Here is a 16,266-nt window from a genome sequence, read left to right on the forward strand (position 1 = left end):
GGCGGCGGGGGGCGGCGGGGGGCGGCGGCGCGCGTGCGCAGGTGCGGCGCGGTGGGCGGTGGCGTCGCCTAGCCCGCCGGGCATAGCCGCGGCGCCCAGCTTCAGCTCCCCGCCCCCGCGCTAGTTATTCCCCCCTCTGCGCCTTTCCTCGCGGCTCTGGAGCCCTCACCCGATGTGCTTCCTCCGCAGCGCCAGGGTGTCCTGCTTGCTGTACAGCTCGCACATGGTGGCGCGGCCGCCGGTCGCTCCCCCGGGCTCCCTCTCGCGCGTGTGCGCTCCCTCGCGAGCCCGCGGGCTGCCTCCGCGGCGGGCCTTTCCCGCCTCGGTCCCTCCTGGGGTCCCTTTGCCCTGGACGTCGGAAGTCACCGGTGGCATCAACTAGCTGGGGTCATCCCCCTTTTAAGTCTTGCCCTGCCTTTGCCCTTCGCCAAGCCCCACCCTCCCGTCCCCTCCTCCGCCCGGTGCCGGCTTTGGCAAGTCGCCGGACTAGCCGCTCGTTCGCCACCACCCTTGCCCCTGGTCTAACTGGCTCCCGTTCCTGCCTTGCCCTTCCCATTTCCCTCCTAATACTCGCTACTTCTTCGGACTCGCCTTTTAGTTCCCTCGCTTGGCCTTGCCTTCGCCTTGCTTTCTCTTCTGCCCGAAAATTCCTTCCTTCCCCCTTTCTTTCTCGTTTCTTTTTGGTGTATCCCATTAAGTTCTTGTAAACGTTCACAGATGGGCGCTCCCTGGAGTTAACCCAGCCTCTACAGTTGTCTCCTTTCTCACACTGAGCGTATTTCAATACCATAACCTGTAACTCAACAAAAGTTACAAGTCACATGCCCTAAGGATAAATAACAGGGGACTCAGCCCGGTACTTGTTGGGAGTGATTGTGTATACAGTATTCCAAAGATCCACTTTAACAGTAATTACACCTCTAATTTCTCTACCACTATACAGACTATAAAACATATACCTTACCTGGTTCAGTCCTTGAAACAATCCTGAGAGAGGATCAGATTTATCATGCCATTAATGTATAGGGAGAGTGAGGTTATTCCCCCCCCCACCCATGATTACATGTCTACCTGGTGGTGCCCTTGGAATTCATTCAAACCTGGTGGTTTCTTGACTTCCTTTGGGATGATCTTCACACACTGATTAAATTGGAAGTTCAATATCTGGACGGAGTTAACCCTAATTAACTATAACATTAAGACATGTTATTTTAAGAACTAGACATCCTCTGATTGAATTCCTCCGAACAGTGGGGCACAGGAAAGGTAGTCTTATTCAAGGTCATGCAACTACTTAGCCTTAGAGTTTAAACTACTTCATTTCATTCTTTCTGTGTTTTGAAAGGCAGCGAAGAAAGCTTAATTTACCTATGAACAACACACTTGAAAAGTGTTTGCAGACTATCTTTCTCCTGAATGAAGTTATTAATTGACATTAATGCACTGCGGAAGCAGTATTACTGCATTGCCTAAGATGAGTTGAGAAACCGAGTCCTATGAGGAACAGTGTGGTAAGAATTTTAGGTATTATAAATGAGGCCAGAAGGCACTTCGGAGACTTGCAAGAAATCCCGATCATGTAACCTTGGTCTAGTTCCATACTTGAAAGATAATGCCAAATGTACATGTATTCTCAAAACACCTAAACTTGGGGAAGTCACAGATAGCCACACTTTGTCTATAAACCTCCACGGTTTCTTATTATTCCCGGTGCTTTAAAATATGTTCTGTAAATAATGCTGGACCAAGAGGCTTAGGGCCTTGGGACGCCTGGGTGGCTCAGTTGGTTAAGCGTCTGCCTTTGACCTTGGCTCAGGTCATGATCCCAGGGTCCTGGGATCAAGTCCCACATCAGGTTCCCTGCTCATCGGGGAGCCTCTTTCTCCCTCTCTCTCTGCCTGCCGCTCCTCCCCTCTGCTTGTATTCTCTCTCTCTCTGACAAATGAATAAATAAAATCTTAAAAGAAAAAGAAAAAGAGTTTTAGGGCCTAGATCTGGTTCTTCCCTAAACCACTTGGGCTTTTGGAGGCCAAATGTCTTTGTACTAAAAAAAAAAAAAAAAAAAAACTCTCTTTGACTCAAAGCATTATAAGGAGGATTTAACAGAGGTCATGACTGTGGAATATGTGGCAGGATCATCGTTAAGACCTCGATGCACCTACTTTTTTTTTTTTTTTAATACTTGACCTCTCAGCAGTTGACCACTCCTTTCTCCTTGAAGCATTTACTCTTTTGATTTCTCGGCACCACCACACTTCCCTGATTTTCCTCTTCTGTCACTTAACATTGAAATGTTGGTATCTCTGAGGGTAAGGTGTTGGGCCCTTTCTTTTCTGTGTGCTCTTTCCCAAGGTAATCTACCATGATTCCTTTGGATTGAAGACCCATCAAGGTGCCAAATTTACATCTCCACCCAGATCTTCTCCGTCCCAGACTCTCATATCTACTTCCTTTCTTGACTTCTCTACTTAGATGCTTCACAGACACCTCAGACTAAACGAGTCCAAAATGGAAGCTTTGATTCCCACCCCCAAAATGACTGCCTCTGATAGGGCCCCCCAAACCACGCATTCACGGGCTCATTCAAAATACATCAAATGCTCACTGTATGCCACTGAATGTTTCAGTTGCCGGAGCTGACAGTGAACCAGACTGAATGGACACACCCTTGGTGGCTCATACTTCGATGTGCACTGTCCAGCATATGGCCACCAGCCGCGGGTGATTTTTAAGGACTTAAAAGGCTCATTTTTGCCCCCTCCACGGTATTCCTTGTCCTTAATGACTTCAAAGACTGCATCAGAGAGGTCATTCTTCACTACTCTGCCTCAGATAATTTTCAGTTAATTAAAAACACGAATCTCTGCACTGTTTCTCTGTCTGAGTCCCCTCTTTGGTCTTTTCTGCCTTGTTCATCAGTATACTTCAGCACTGTCACAGCGCTTGGCCTATGGTAGACTGATGAATGTTTGTTGACCGACTGACTGACTGACTGACTGACTGAAACAGGAAAGACTTATTTAAAGACTTAATACCTTGTTTTGAAGATGAAAGTTCTTACCAGCCATATAGCCCTCGAAACTGTTCCCTCTATTTGCTGATTGATGGCCAACTTACATTTTAACCATTTCTTTAGGAGAGAGATGCTCAGATTCATATTTTTTTTGGAAAAGCAAGTTACTGTTGCAAAGAAGAATGACTTCCCCGTTGTTTCAGTTATTTCACGATGTGGATACATATTAAAGAAGTACCAAGGACAGTCTCCAAATAAAGAGCAAACATATCATAGCACCAAAATAAAGAAGGGTAAAAGTCAACAGCTCACCCTCTACAATGTGTTGTCAAAAAACAAATTTTAAGGTATTTTGGGGGTATTTTCTCATGTACTTCTCTATCGTATGACTATTTGGTAAGAGTGGGTGCTGCAGTGCCTTTCCTCCCAGAAGTAGACCTTTGCTCAGTTTTGGTCAAGATCCTATTGATTGGATCACCCTATTGAGTGAGTTCTGACCTGAAGACCACAGATTACTCACCCATCTAGGCTTGGCCAAACACACCAAACTCTGCATGACTGAAATGAGAAGACACAGCATGCATGAGCTTGGGACAATCAGAATTCCACTCAGTAGTCCGATGAGAAGAGTCTAAATGGCAAGTTTCAATTTTCTCGTCAGTGAGAAACATGCAAAGGTGAGTGAACCCTATGTCCCCAACAACAGAGGCTCTCCAGCTTATTATACCATACTCAAGATGGAATGTGGGCATTTGACTAGTCCTCGCTCTTTCCTGTTACCCCGGCCTGCCCTGACCTACCCTGCCCTTCATGGAGATTTGTCTTTCCTGAAATCACACATCATCTGGGACAAATGCTGGGTGCGATGCTTCTCTGACATGACACATGATATCCACAGAGTGTCTCCTTTGCCCCGACAGACCTTGCATGAGCGTGCAGGTCACACATATTAACTTCCCCTGAGCGTCCACACGGATGTCCGCATGTGCGTAGAATTGTGCACACAGCCCCTAGTTCACATCAGGAAGAACCTGACAGGCCCTTCCACCCCTGGGACTTCAATGCCACTTTACTGGAGCCATTCGACCACTCACGATGTGTGTGTGTGTGTGTGTGTGCCCCTACTGTATACCTACAGCACATCAGGCTCATACAAACCTATTCCTCTCCTCTTTCCATCCTGAGGTTTCCCCCCAAACTAAGTCCACAGGAGTCTTCCAGGCTTGTGCTTGAGTGTAGCAAGGGGAGTCTTCTGAAGGGTGCGTGTGGTAATGGAGTAAGGGGATATTTTAAGTACCCGCGGTTCATCGTACACTTACTGGTGCTGTAGTCAACCCGGAAACCACGTAAGCGCGCAAGAGGCGGGGCTGGGACTTGTGACTTCCTGACGCTGTAGATGCAGACGAGGATCCGGAATACGGCCTCCGTTTCTTTCTAGTGAGCTTGTTTCTAGCGATGAAGGGGTCCAGAATGTGCCATTGTGGCTTAAAAATTATTTTGAGCTGTAGGCATTTGAGAAACAATAGAAGCAGGAGGGTTTTTCCCCCTGAACTCCCTTGATCCATCCAATGGCAGAGTCTCGCCCCGCCCCCACCAGCCCGCAAGAGCTCAAGTGTCACGAGTCACCGCTTCGTCTTCACAAGCAGGGAAGCAGTCTTACCGCAGTCTTACCGCTTACGAGACCACCCGAACAGACACAGTCACAAAACTACCATATATGCCATCTATTCTCCTAGGGGCCCATTTAGCTTTCCTAAATGTCATTTGTTTTCCCATAAGTACTCTTTCTCCCCTTCCCTTTCTCCCATGAGGATGGCCTATAAGGTCTGGGGCCCCTGGGTGGTGCAGTTGGTTAAGTGACCGACTCTTGGTTTCGACTCAGGTTGTGATCTCAGGGTCGTGGGACCAGGCTCCATGCTCAGTGCAGAGTCTGTTTAAGACTCTTTTCCCTCTCCTTCTGCCCCTCCACCCTCTCTCTCTCTCAAATAAATAAAAAATCTTACAAAAAAAAAAAAAAGATGGTAGGGGCACCTGGGTGGCTCAGTCTGTTAAGCATCTGCCTTCAGCTCAGGTCATGGTCTCAGAGTCCTGGGACCGAGCCCCGCATCTCTCCCTCTCTCTCTCTCAAATAAAAAAATAAAATCTTTAAAAAAAGAAGAGATGGTATATAAGTTCCAGATTCTAACTGCCCCGTTGAGTCACATTTCCTGTGTGCTTCCCCATAAACGAATACAAATTTGTCTTGAGCGAATTGGTAGAGAGGATAACTGGATAGACTGCAAACGGGTTCCTTCTTACTTCAACTGGATAATGTGCAACCATGCCAGGACCGAAAAGAGTTTTCTAAGGACACAATCCATGTGAAGTCTTGATATTTTCCTCCAAGGAGCTGGCAGGGGTTGGGGGCAAGTAACAAAGTCCCAAGTTCAACCACTTTTGGGCTAGGGAGGTGCATTGCTCTGCAGGACGCTTCCAGAATGTAGAATGAAACCAATGTTCCATTCCGTTGCTCTCCGTTCCAGCTGCCCCTGGAAGCTTTTGCAGTCAGAGTGCCCACTTCTTGCCTCTCTTGGCAGCTGTATATCTGTCGGTGCTCAAAAAACTCCTATTTCAAGAAACACATTTTTAAAAAAACCACCATTATAGGTAATCTGAACGTTGAAAATATAGCAAACGAGGGGGGGAGCAAGAGGCGGTGGGGCTGGAGGACTCAGGGCTGGCTGGCCTGGCTCAGGAGCGTGGATTGTATTCCTAAGGAGAGCGGAAAATCATTAGGAACTGCTGGCAGGGGAGCGGATGAGCCAGCTGTCACATGAAAGTGTCACTCTGGCTGTGTCACCGTGTGTCACCTGGTGCTTGATTTAGTTCTAATCAGGGAAAGTATCACGGGAACTAAGAGTTTACACCTGGGTCCTCCACTGGTTGGGGTCACAAATAGCACCATTTCTGGAAGGACCTGTTTCTTTTCCATGGGAAAGGACGGTATATTTCTCAGAGTATTCAGCAGGGTAGCGCCGGACACACTTGCTTAGTAAGAAGAATCACCGAGGAACCTTGTTTAAAGGACAGCGTCCCAGGCACCCTGCCAAGAACCACTGAAATGAGGTCTCCAGGGTGGGAGCCTGGGAACCTGTATTTTTAACAAGCTTCATAGGTTGCAACCCTCAGGCGAGTTTGAGAAACATTGTAATAGCAGGTGGGGTAAAGCCCGGGGCCATCTCAGCAGACGTCTGTTATTCCTGGTCTAACACGTCACTGTCTCTTGTTGGAATTATACCTCCAGCCTCGCAATGCCTGGGGCGGGCTTCTGCTTGGGTCCCCCTCCCGGCCCGTCCTCAAAGCAGCCTCATTGACCGTGAAAGCTGGGTCTTCCCACTGTCCTACAAATACTTCTAAATAATTTCCTGCTGGTTTTAGGAATACAATCCAAGATCCTGAGCAAGGCCTGCGAGCCCTGTGTCCTCCAGCCCCGCCTCTTGCTCTCTCTTTCTTGCTCACTCAAGCCCGGGGCCCTGGCTCTCTTCGGAGCTACCTTGTCCGGCCCCTCGGGCAGGAAACTGTCTTGAGGCCCAGGCTACTCCCCTTCTGCCCCCTCCCTCAGGCCTCAGCTTCTCAGGGTCAGCCACTGCCCCACCCCCACCTACCCCTGAGGAAATCCTCTCCAGCCAGCCTATCTCTGTTTGGTATTGCCACAGGATCCCCTACTGTCCTCAGGAGCCCTTGTCACAACAGTAACTAGTTAATAAATGAGCTGTATCATTCCATGTTGAGGGTCTATTTTTTCTTGCTGAAATTAAAGCTCCCTGGGCCGGGGTCTGGGTCTGACCTTTTCCCACCGTACCCCTTGTTTAGTCCAGGGCCCGGCACATAGTAGGAACTCAGTGAATACTTCTAAAGTAAAGATCATATTTGCTTCCCGGGGAAACGGCAGTTACAGCTACAAATTATTACCTCCATTTTCAGAGAAGGGACTGGAGACTCGGGCCCTAGGATAGGCTCCAGGCCACAAGGCTGCCCTGGGGTAGAGTGAGGGCAGGATCGTGGCCCTGTCGCTCTGCCCAGCTGCCTGGAGCGCTACGTGGGGCTCCGGAGTTACCGACCTTCTTCTCGGAACTCCTTGCTTAGGACTCCCGGGTTATTTGCTTCCTCGCACTGCCAGTCTAGGCTGCGGAGCGAGGTTAACGTGGCTCCTGGCGGCTTTGCTGAGCCTGAAAGCAGCAGCTGTGTTTCCTGGAGAAAGTCTGTGTTGGAGGTCACGGTCACACCGAGGGACAATCGTGGAGGCCATCACTGGGGCAGCATTCAGCTGAGGTGTTCGCTTGCTTTTATGTGAAAAAAGTCCAGAAACATCAGTAAGTCTCTTGAGTCACAATTTGGGTGACCCTGCAAGAATAGGCGTGGGACACAGGAGCACCGAGGCTTCCAGGCGGGCTGCCAGGACTCGGCCTCCCTGGGAACTGGCAGGCCTGGGAGCCACGTGGCTGCCAAGTGCTTGGCCAACAAGATTCCTTTCTTCCTGACTTGCCTCTGAGACGGAGGCCGACGGGGGCAGGTCAATCGCAGCCAAAGTTATATAAGATGTATGTTTAATTTTAGCAGTGGAGATAAAGCCGTGTCGAGCTTGATGTTATAGGTTTGGTGTTACAAACTTGTAAAAAGCGAAGTATCCTGAGGTTTCTGTGACACGAAATTTCTGTAGCCCTGACGTCACTCCCCAGCCCTGCAGTTTTCCTGATGATACAGACCTGCGGTCGGTTTGGGAGCAGGCTGTGATTGCCACTGTCAAAGCCAGGGTTGTGCCTCCTCTGGGGAAGCAGAAACCCCTTGAGAGCGTTTCTAGATGTGAAATGATAGGCCTCAGGAGGGGGTCTTAAATAGGAGGGGCCCTGAGACTGAATGGCTCTGCCTGGCAAAGGGGAAGGAGTCCTTGCTCCGGAGACGGGGACCCCAGGAGAGAGGACAGGAGGGTGAAGAAGAGAGACGTGAGCATCCTGATGGGAAGCTGGGGCTTGAGAGGGAGAGAAGATCTGGGAACTGTTTTATTTTTAAACAGAAGAACAGGGCTGTCTGGTACATACACGCGGGACCACTGTGGAGCTCGTGGAGACAGGACTGGATTCCAGAACTGTGCCCACAGTGGAGAACGGGAACAGTGGTCAGCAGAGGCAGGACACTGGAGGCCAAGATGTCCGGGACAGAACGGCACCCCCTGACCTCTCCTGGGGCTTCTCCGAGATGCGCAGAGGGGTTTGTAGACACGGCTGTCTAGATTTTGCGGGGCAGGAGAAACCCCACTGACATCTGGGAGGCGTCCATAGAGCTTGTTCCCCAGACTGTCTCTTGTCTCCATCTTTGACACCTCATTTCTTTTTAGGGAAACTGGAGTAGAAGGAAGGGGGTTTTGGAGATAGACTGACTGGAATTTGAAGCTGAGCTCTGTTTCAACTGCTTAACCCATTTGAGGTGCAATTTTGTAAGCCATAAAAAGGATCTTAGAGGATACAGGATTTTGGGGACATTCAAATGATCATATCTTTCTTTTTATTAAGTAGGCTCCACGCCCAGCATGGAGTCCACTGTGGGGCTTCAACTTATGACCCTGAGATCAAGAGCTGAGCTGAGATCAAGAGTCGGACACTTAATGGATGGAGCCACCCGGGTGCCCTGGGGACGCTCAAATTAAACGGCATATCACGCTTGGGTTAGAGCTAAGGACCTGGAGTCAGACTGCTTGATTCCATCATTTATTGGCTGTATGAGTTCTGGGTGAGTTATTCAACCTCCTCTTATGGAAAATAGGGCAAATAGTAGGTCGTTGGGAGGATCAAATGAGATAATACAGTAAAGCATTTAGAATAGTGCCTGATATTACAGCAAGAGTTTAGTAAGTGCTAACCATTCCTATTGTTATCATTATTACATATATAAAATGTCTGGTCTTGGTAGGATATTAATTGCTGACTTCTGTTAATTTTATAGAAATAAAGATCTGAGAATTCCTATGCTACCAACACTTCTTTTCCCCAAAGGAGTAGCTAAAAGAGAACCGAATGATTGCAAACATCAGTGACGAAGGTTCATAGAATGCTGAAACCTCTCTACCTTTACCTGAGCCTGTGTAAAGACCTCTGGCCATATAGATATATAAATATATTATACACACACACACACACATAATGCTGTTGACATGTAAGTGTATTTTATTTGCAAAAAATGCCATGAGTTCTAAGAAATATGCTTTCTGTTTTTCCTTGAACTTCAACAATATCCCTGTAAATGGAATCACCAGTGTCCGGCCCCTCCCTGCGAGAGGATGCTCTGACTTCATGCTCCTCAGTTTTCAACCACGTACATTCGTTTTGTTAGTATTGCTTTAGGTTGATTGTTAACTGCTTTCCATTGTTATCTGCAGCATACATCCACAAGCCAGAATTTTGAGTGCCATACTAAATAAAGGGGTTTAAAAAGTAGGTTCTGTAAAGTCGCTGTTCCTGTAGACCTCTGTTCCTTTCTGGTCTTTGTTAGTTTTGGGCTCTCTCCGCTCAAAGGATCCCCTTTAATATCTCTTGCGGGGCTAGTTTAGTGATCACAAATTCCTTTAGTTTTTGTTTGTCCTGGAAACTTTTTATCTCTCCTTCTATTCTGAATGACAGGCTTGCTGGATAAAGTATTCTTGGCTGCATGTTTACCCCATTTAGCACGTTGACTATGTCATGCCAGTCCCTCTGGCCTGCCAGGTCTCTGTGCACAGGTGTGCTGCCAGCTTTATGTATCTACCCTCGTAGGTTAAGGACCTCTTATCCCCAAGCTACTTTCAGGATTTTCTCTTTATCTTTGTTTGAATGCACATAGACGATGCACTCTGGGATGCATGGGATACTACTCAGATGGGATACTACTCAGCCATCAAAAAAATGAAATCTTGCCATTTGCAATGATGTGGATGGAGCTAGAGGGTATTATGTTAAGTGAAATAAGTCAGTCAGAGAAAGACAAATACCATATAATTTCACTGATATGTGGAACTTAAGGATTTAAGAGATGAAACAGATGAACATAGGGGAAGGGAAGGAAAAATAAAACAAGATGAAAACAAAGAGGGAGGCAAACCATAAGAGACTCTTAACCATAGGGAATGAACTGAGGGGAGAGTGTGGGGGAATGGGGTAACTGGGTGATGGGCATTAGGGAGGGCACTTGATGTAATAAGCTCTGGGTTTTATATGCAACTGATGAATCACTAAATTCTACCCCTGAAACTAATAATAATAATAAAAAAAAAATAGAGGTGCCTGGGTGGGTCATTGGTCAAGCATCTGACTCTTGATTTCAGCTCAGGTCATGATCTCAGGGTCATGAGATCAAGCCCCACGTGGGGCTCCATGATCAGCGGGGAGTCTGCTTCTCTGCTTCTCTCTCTCCCTCTCCCCATCCTCCTGCTCACACACACTCTCTCTCTCTCAAATGAAAAAATAAATATTTAAAAAAATAAATAAATAAAGGGGCGCCTGGGTGGCTCAGTTGGTTAAGCATCTGCCTTTGGCTTGGATCATGATCCTGGGGTCCTGGGATTGAGCCCCACATTGGGCTATCTGCTCAGTGGGGAGTCTGCTTCTCCCTCTCATTCTCTCTCGCTCCCTCTCTCTCTCTCAAATAAGTAAATAAAAAATCTTTTAAATAAATAAATACTTAAAAAAAAAAAAAAGCAGGTTCTGGAAAAGAAGCTTCCCAGCCCCTTGTCTCTGTGCAGCAGAACTGTTTAGTGCTGATTTTGAGGCACCCTCGAGGTGGAGCACAGCTGGGTGGGAGAGTTAGGGCTCTGATGGCAGGGGATCTGTGTTCAAGTCCTGGCTCTGAGCTTATGCATGTGATCACGGTCAAATCATTTAATTTTTGTCTTTTTGTCTTTGGTTTTCTCAGTTGAAATAGAGCAGCTGATATCTATATCAGACGATATCTATATCGTCCTGACAAGCGAAAAATGCTCTATAAGGGCTGGTTCTTACTGCTTACTTGCTAGGATACTTCAGTGAATTATTTCAGACTCCAAACCAGACTCTTTCCCACCNNNCGTTCAGGAAATAATTAAATCCAATAGTGCTGAATTACTGGGCAGGGCTGAGCACGGGTGACGGGTTGCGTTTCCCCCGCTATGAAAAGACGCCACGCAGCACAGCACTGTGATCTTGACTCAGTGGTTCTGAATCCCCGGATAGAAGCGCTGGGACTCCTGACTCCCCGCCGACGGCTGCAGGAGAAAGATGCCGGCAGACACTGGAAATCCCTCCGCCCGGTGCTGGATGCCGGTCCCCACGCCTCACTTTCTAGGGGGGACTTACAGCTGGGCCTTCACTTTCCTGAGTTTGTTTTTACTGATTCTGTAAAATTCAGCAGACATAATAGATGTGAGACAATTTTTAAATTGGGGGATATTAGAAAGATAAGTTATTTTGTAATAAGTTGATATGAATGTTTATAGAAATAAATACCTGGGCTCGCCTAGAACTTTTCTTTCCTCTGGAATGATGCAGGTGATCTCAGGCACCTCGTCTTTTCCTTTTACAGAGTTGCGACGTTTGGGCAAGAGCCTAGAGACAAGAAAGGCTATAACACACATATTAGCCAAATTTTGCTAATTATTAGCCACAGTAAATGATCTGAAGGAGAAAGAGATTTTGGGGGGATTACATGTGAAGTTAAACTCTCCATGTGCTTTCATTCAGATGACTTTGGAGAGTGTAGAAGGGACTTCATATAAGGCACAGTATTATAGATCCTTGATTTCAAGCTCAGAAATGAATGAAAATATACTTTCCTTTATTTCCCAATGTCTGGGTTTTTTTCCTGAATTCTCAATCCACTTTCTCTTTGTACCTCAGGAAATACAGCTAATAATTAGCTGAGGTCGAGGGAGAAAGTACATGCGGTTCACTTAGTCTAACTGTACTCTCGTCCTGGAGTGTTCGGAAGTTTGAGCGGAACTACTGGGTGCTCCATTTGCTGGGAAACCTCCTTACAAGTTCTTCTGGCCTTGGAGGTCACGAGGCCCCAGAGTCCAGTCCACCCCTGACAGGTCTCTGCTCTGGCCCTACAGTGTCTGACAGTAATGGATCGCCATTCCTTTGTTCTTCCTGTCTTTCCCTTCCTTCCTTCCTCCCTCCCTTCCTTCCTTCCTTCCTTCCTTCCTTCCTTCCTTCCTTCCTTCCTCCCTCCCTTCATCCTTCCCTTCCTCCCTCTCTTCCTTCCTTCCTTCCTTCCTTCCTTCCTTCCTTCCTTTTTCTTTCTTTCTTTCTTTCTTTCTTTCTTTCTTTCTTTCTTTCTTTCTTTTTCTCTCTTTCTCTTTCTTTCTTGTATTATATGTTACCATGTAGTTGAAGCCTCCTTTGTTCCAAACCCGTTCCCCCAATTCCTCTCTCTCACTCCTGGAAGGAACTCCTATCTGAACTCCAAGACTGTCTTTACAGCCCAGTTTTTATACTCTGCTTTATTCCTTATCCATAACAGTATAGTATTGCTTTGTGTTCAATTGTTTATCAATACCAACATCCAATATATAACATTCTGTAACGTTCTGCTTTTCTGCAGCATGATGTTTTTGAGATTTAGCCGTGTTTTACATGTAGAGCTAGTGAATTAATTTTAACTGCTGTACAGGATTCCGTCATATGATTACACTCCTATCCTACGGTAGCACGACACTATCGTACTCAATAGCGTGGAGCGTCACTACGCTCCTTCTATAGCTTTGTTTCTTTTAAAGTTAAGAGTTTTACTATTTTACATGTAGGTCATTAATCCACATGGAAGTTATTTTCTATATGCTATGAGGCAGAAATTTTATTTTCTTCCATATGAGTTGTCCCCATATTTTTTCAATTCTTTGACATTATGTATAAGAAAACTGAAGCCCCGAGAGATGGAGTGACTTGCCCGAGAAAACACAATGACCCTGTGGTGGGACTGTGTCAGAGAAGACATTTTCTTTTCTTTCTTTGTTTTTTTCACCTGAAAAATGCAGTTATTTTTATATTACACGATTCTTTATGAATTAGTAAAATTAACACGGCTTACATTCAAATAACTGAATTTTTAAAATTGAGGTATAATCGACATACCACACTATACTGGTTTCAGGCGTATGGCACAATGATTCAATATTTGCGTGTACTACGAAATGAGCACCGCGGCAAATCTAGTTAACACCTGTCACCGTAGGTCATTACGAAAATTGTTTTGATATAAGAACATTTCAGATCTACTCTCTTAGCAACATTGAAATATACAACACAGTATTATAACTGTAGTCACCGGGTTGTACGTTATATCCCCGTGACTCAGCTATTTTATAACTGGAAGTTTGTACCTTTATCCCTTTCCTACATAACATTTGTATATAAAGGTTTACATGTAGAAACAAACTGATTGGCAAGTGTACCGGAATCTCTGCTAAACTCTCGAGAAAGTCCTCGCTTGCTAAGAAAAGCCTGATTCAGGACTTAAAAACCATGACGATAATATGAAAGCACTTTTCTTCTGCTTAGGACCCATGAGTTCAAGAACTATTTAATATTCCTCCTTGGTTTCCCCCACAACACCTTCTTCGTGCCATCCTTACAGGATTTACTGTATGCTGCCCAGGGCATCGCAGTGGGTGGATTTTGTTGATGTAGATTGCAAATAGCTTGAGGGCAGGAGCCTGTTGTGTCCCTCATCTCCTCGAGGCTCATGTGTGATGTGTGCTAAAGGGTTTTTGACTTGAGAAAGTGTGTGGCTGGGGAAGCTAGATCGAGAAATATAGAGAAAAATATTAAACAAATCTCACTTTTGGAACCTAAATAATATTATGTTAATCAAATTGTTAGAGTTTGCTGTCCAATAAAAGACTATCAAATGTACTATTACTGTTTTTAAAAGCACTTACATAATTCATTTAATTTTTAAAAATCAATGAATTCATGAACATTAGGGCAAGTTCTTTCCATTGGTTTTCAAATACGTGGGCTTTTGGGGGGCAAATATTTTGTTTAGAGTTTACTTTAAACTGAAATATAAATCTTTAGGTTAATTAGCACACGGATTTTTGGATTTCATCAAACACACATCTTTCCTTGGATTTCCTGGGAAAACCTGCTAGTTGCATACCTAAGGTTTTGTACCAGTTCTTGTGTTATTTGGATTTGGGTCTTGGAGAAACACTTAGTTTGCTTATTTGCTTGCTTTGTGATACTGTTCTCTTAAAACAAGAGACCATTATTTGAGAGAGAAGATGTGTTTATAAAGGAACTACATTTCAGATAAGTAAATTAGATTAGGGGTCGCTAACATAATCAGAAAGACTCGCAGCTGTAATTCATTCGTCTGTGAGTTTATGAGGAAACTGGTACAAGGGCATTTAAGGATACATCACTGTTCTGGGCATTCAGGGTCTGCCCTCTGTTGGTGAGATGTGTTGGAAAAAATGCCTTTATCCCTCAGAATTCTGCATGAGGTTGAAATAAATTTTATTGATTAGGCATTGATGGGAAGTCAGGTATGGATAGGGTAGAAAACTCTTTAAAAGCTCAAAATTGGATTTAATTTTTTCTTAGTCTGGGACTTGTTAATACAGGAGGAAAGATGGTGGGACTGCTAAAGAAAAATAAACAAATTATGGGAAAATTTCTTCACATTTAGAAGAATATCTACTTTGAAATCTTGAATCAAATGAGGGGTTGGACACCTTTACTGAAGGAGGAGTAAAGTTCACTCCGTTTACCTCCATGTACCTAATACACTATTATACTTTACATAAATAAGCCTTGATCTTTCACGCATACCAGTTATTCCCTAATAGTAAGCCCAGTGCTCTTGTTACCAATGAGACTCTAAATATTTTGAGATACAAAGTTATTTAGTTCATTGAGGAATACCCCCAATTTAAGGGTTTCTAATTTACACTGAAGTTATAACTTCATGGAACAAAGTTAAATATAACTTCATTAAAAAAATTAAAGTTTAGTGGGCTCATTAAACAAGAAAACAGTGCAAAAATATTAAAATTATATACTATTTTTACCATTTTGCCTTCTATTTTCCTCTTATGTGATCTTTTTTTTGCATTCAAAAATTTAATATATATGAGAAGCTTGGAAGAAGAAAACCCATTTTTATTTATTACTCTTATGGAATAAATGCTACATGAGTGGGCTCAGAAACCAAACTAGGTTTACACATAGACTTTTTCATAGTTGAAAAACTGTCTTTTGTGATTACCATGCAAAGTCGTGAGTCATTTACCTCTTTGTTCCAGTTGTTGGCTTGTAGACTTTGGTGAAGTCTGAAGAAGTAAATTCCTATGTCAGCTCTATAAGAATCTCTTCCTCTTCTTCTTCTCCTTCTTTTCCTCCTCCCCTCCTCCTCCCTCTCCTCCTCCTTCTTTAAGCAGGCTCTACACCGGCGTGGAGACTACCATGGGGCCTGAATACACAACCCAGAGATCAAGTTGTGAGCCAAGATCAAGAGTCAGATGCTTAGCCCACTGAGCCACCCAAGCGCCCCAAGAATCTGCTCTTGATAAACAACCTCAGAGAATACCAAAACTGAAGTGTCTTTATTACGAAACCCCCTCTTTTTAAAAAGCATCCATCAGAAACAATGTGCTGTATGCCAAGCCCTTTATTTTAGAGTATCCATGCCACTCCCAGGACGTTACTCCAACGGTCACAGTAGTGTGCAGGCTGCCGTGATTCTTGGGCTGGAAAAGCCGAGCTCCCAGGGTGATACCTGTTATATTTGTATTCAGCTTATCTTTGTCTGTTCTATCTCCTGTTAGGGGATGAATTCTGTCCCCCTAAAAGATGTTGCAGTCCTAATTCCCCCTCCTTGTGAATGTGATTTTATTTGGAAATAGTCTTTGCAGATGATTAGTTTGCGATGAGGCCATTAGGGTGGGCCCTAATCTAATCTGAGTGAGTCCTTGTGGAAAGGGGACACGTGGCCCCGGAGACAGACCTGTGGAGAGGGGAGACCATGTGAAGCCACCGGAGGAAAGTCATCCACCGCCACGGAACACCTGAGATGACCAGAAGCGAGGAACTCCTTGAAACTGTCACGAGGCCAGTTTTCTCTCTGTATGTTTTATTAGCGGTTCTCGCACGGGCCCCAGCATCCATTCATCTCTTTTACCTCTCATCTCCCTACTTCTCTATGAATCAGATTTGGATTTCTGAATGTCGGAATGTTGCATTCACTGGTGTCCCAAAATCCACTGCAAA

General features: G+C 45.2%; 1 protein-coding gene across 1 annotated transcript in view; it reads right to left on the reverse strand.

Moving 5' to 3' along the window:
- The window catches only part of ETNPPL (ethanolamine-phosphate phospho-lyase), a 19,074-nt gene extending 18,734 nt beyond the window's left edge, over positions 1–340 (reverse strand). Inside the window, exon 1 of the mRNA XM_040626221.1 lies at positions 170–340. Coding sequence (XP_040482155.1) covers positions 170–225 — 56 coding nt within the window. The 5' untranslated portion in view covers positions 226–340. The remainder of the gene's footprint in view (positions 1–169) is intronic.
- Positions 341–16,266: the final 15,926 nt, after the last annotated feature.

The sequence above is a fragment of the Ursus maritimus genome, unplaced genomic scaffold, assembly GCF_017311325.1.
Source record: "Ursus maritimus isolate PB19 unplaced genomic scaffold, ASM1731132v1 scaffold_11, whole genome shotgun sequence".
In the NCBI taxonomy this organism is placed as follows: Eukaryota; Metazoa; Chordata; class Mammalia; order Carnivora; family Ursidae; genus Ursus; species Ursus maritimus.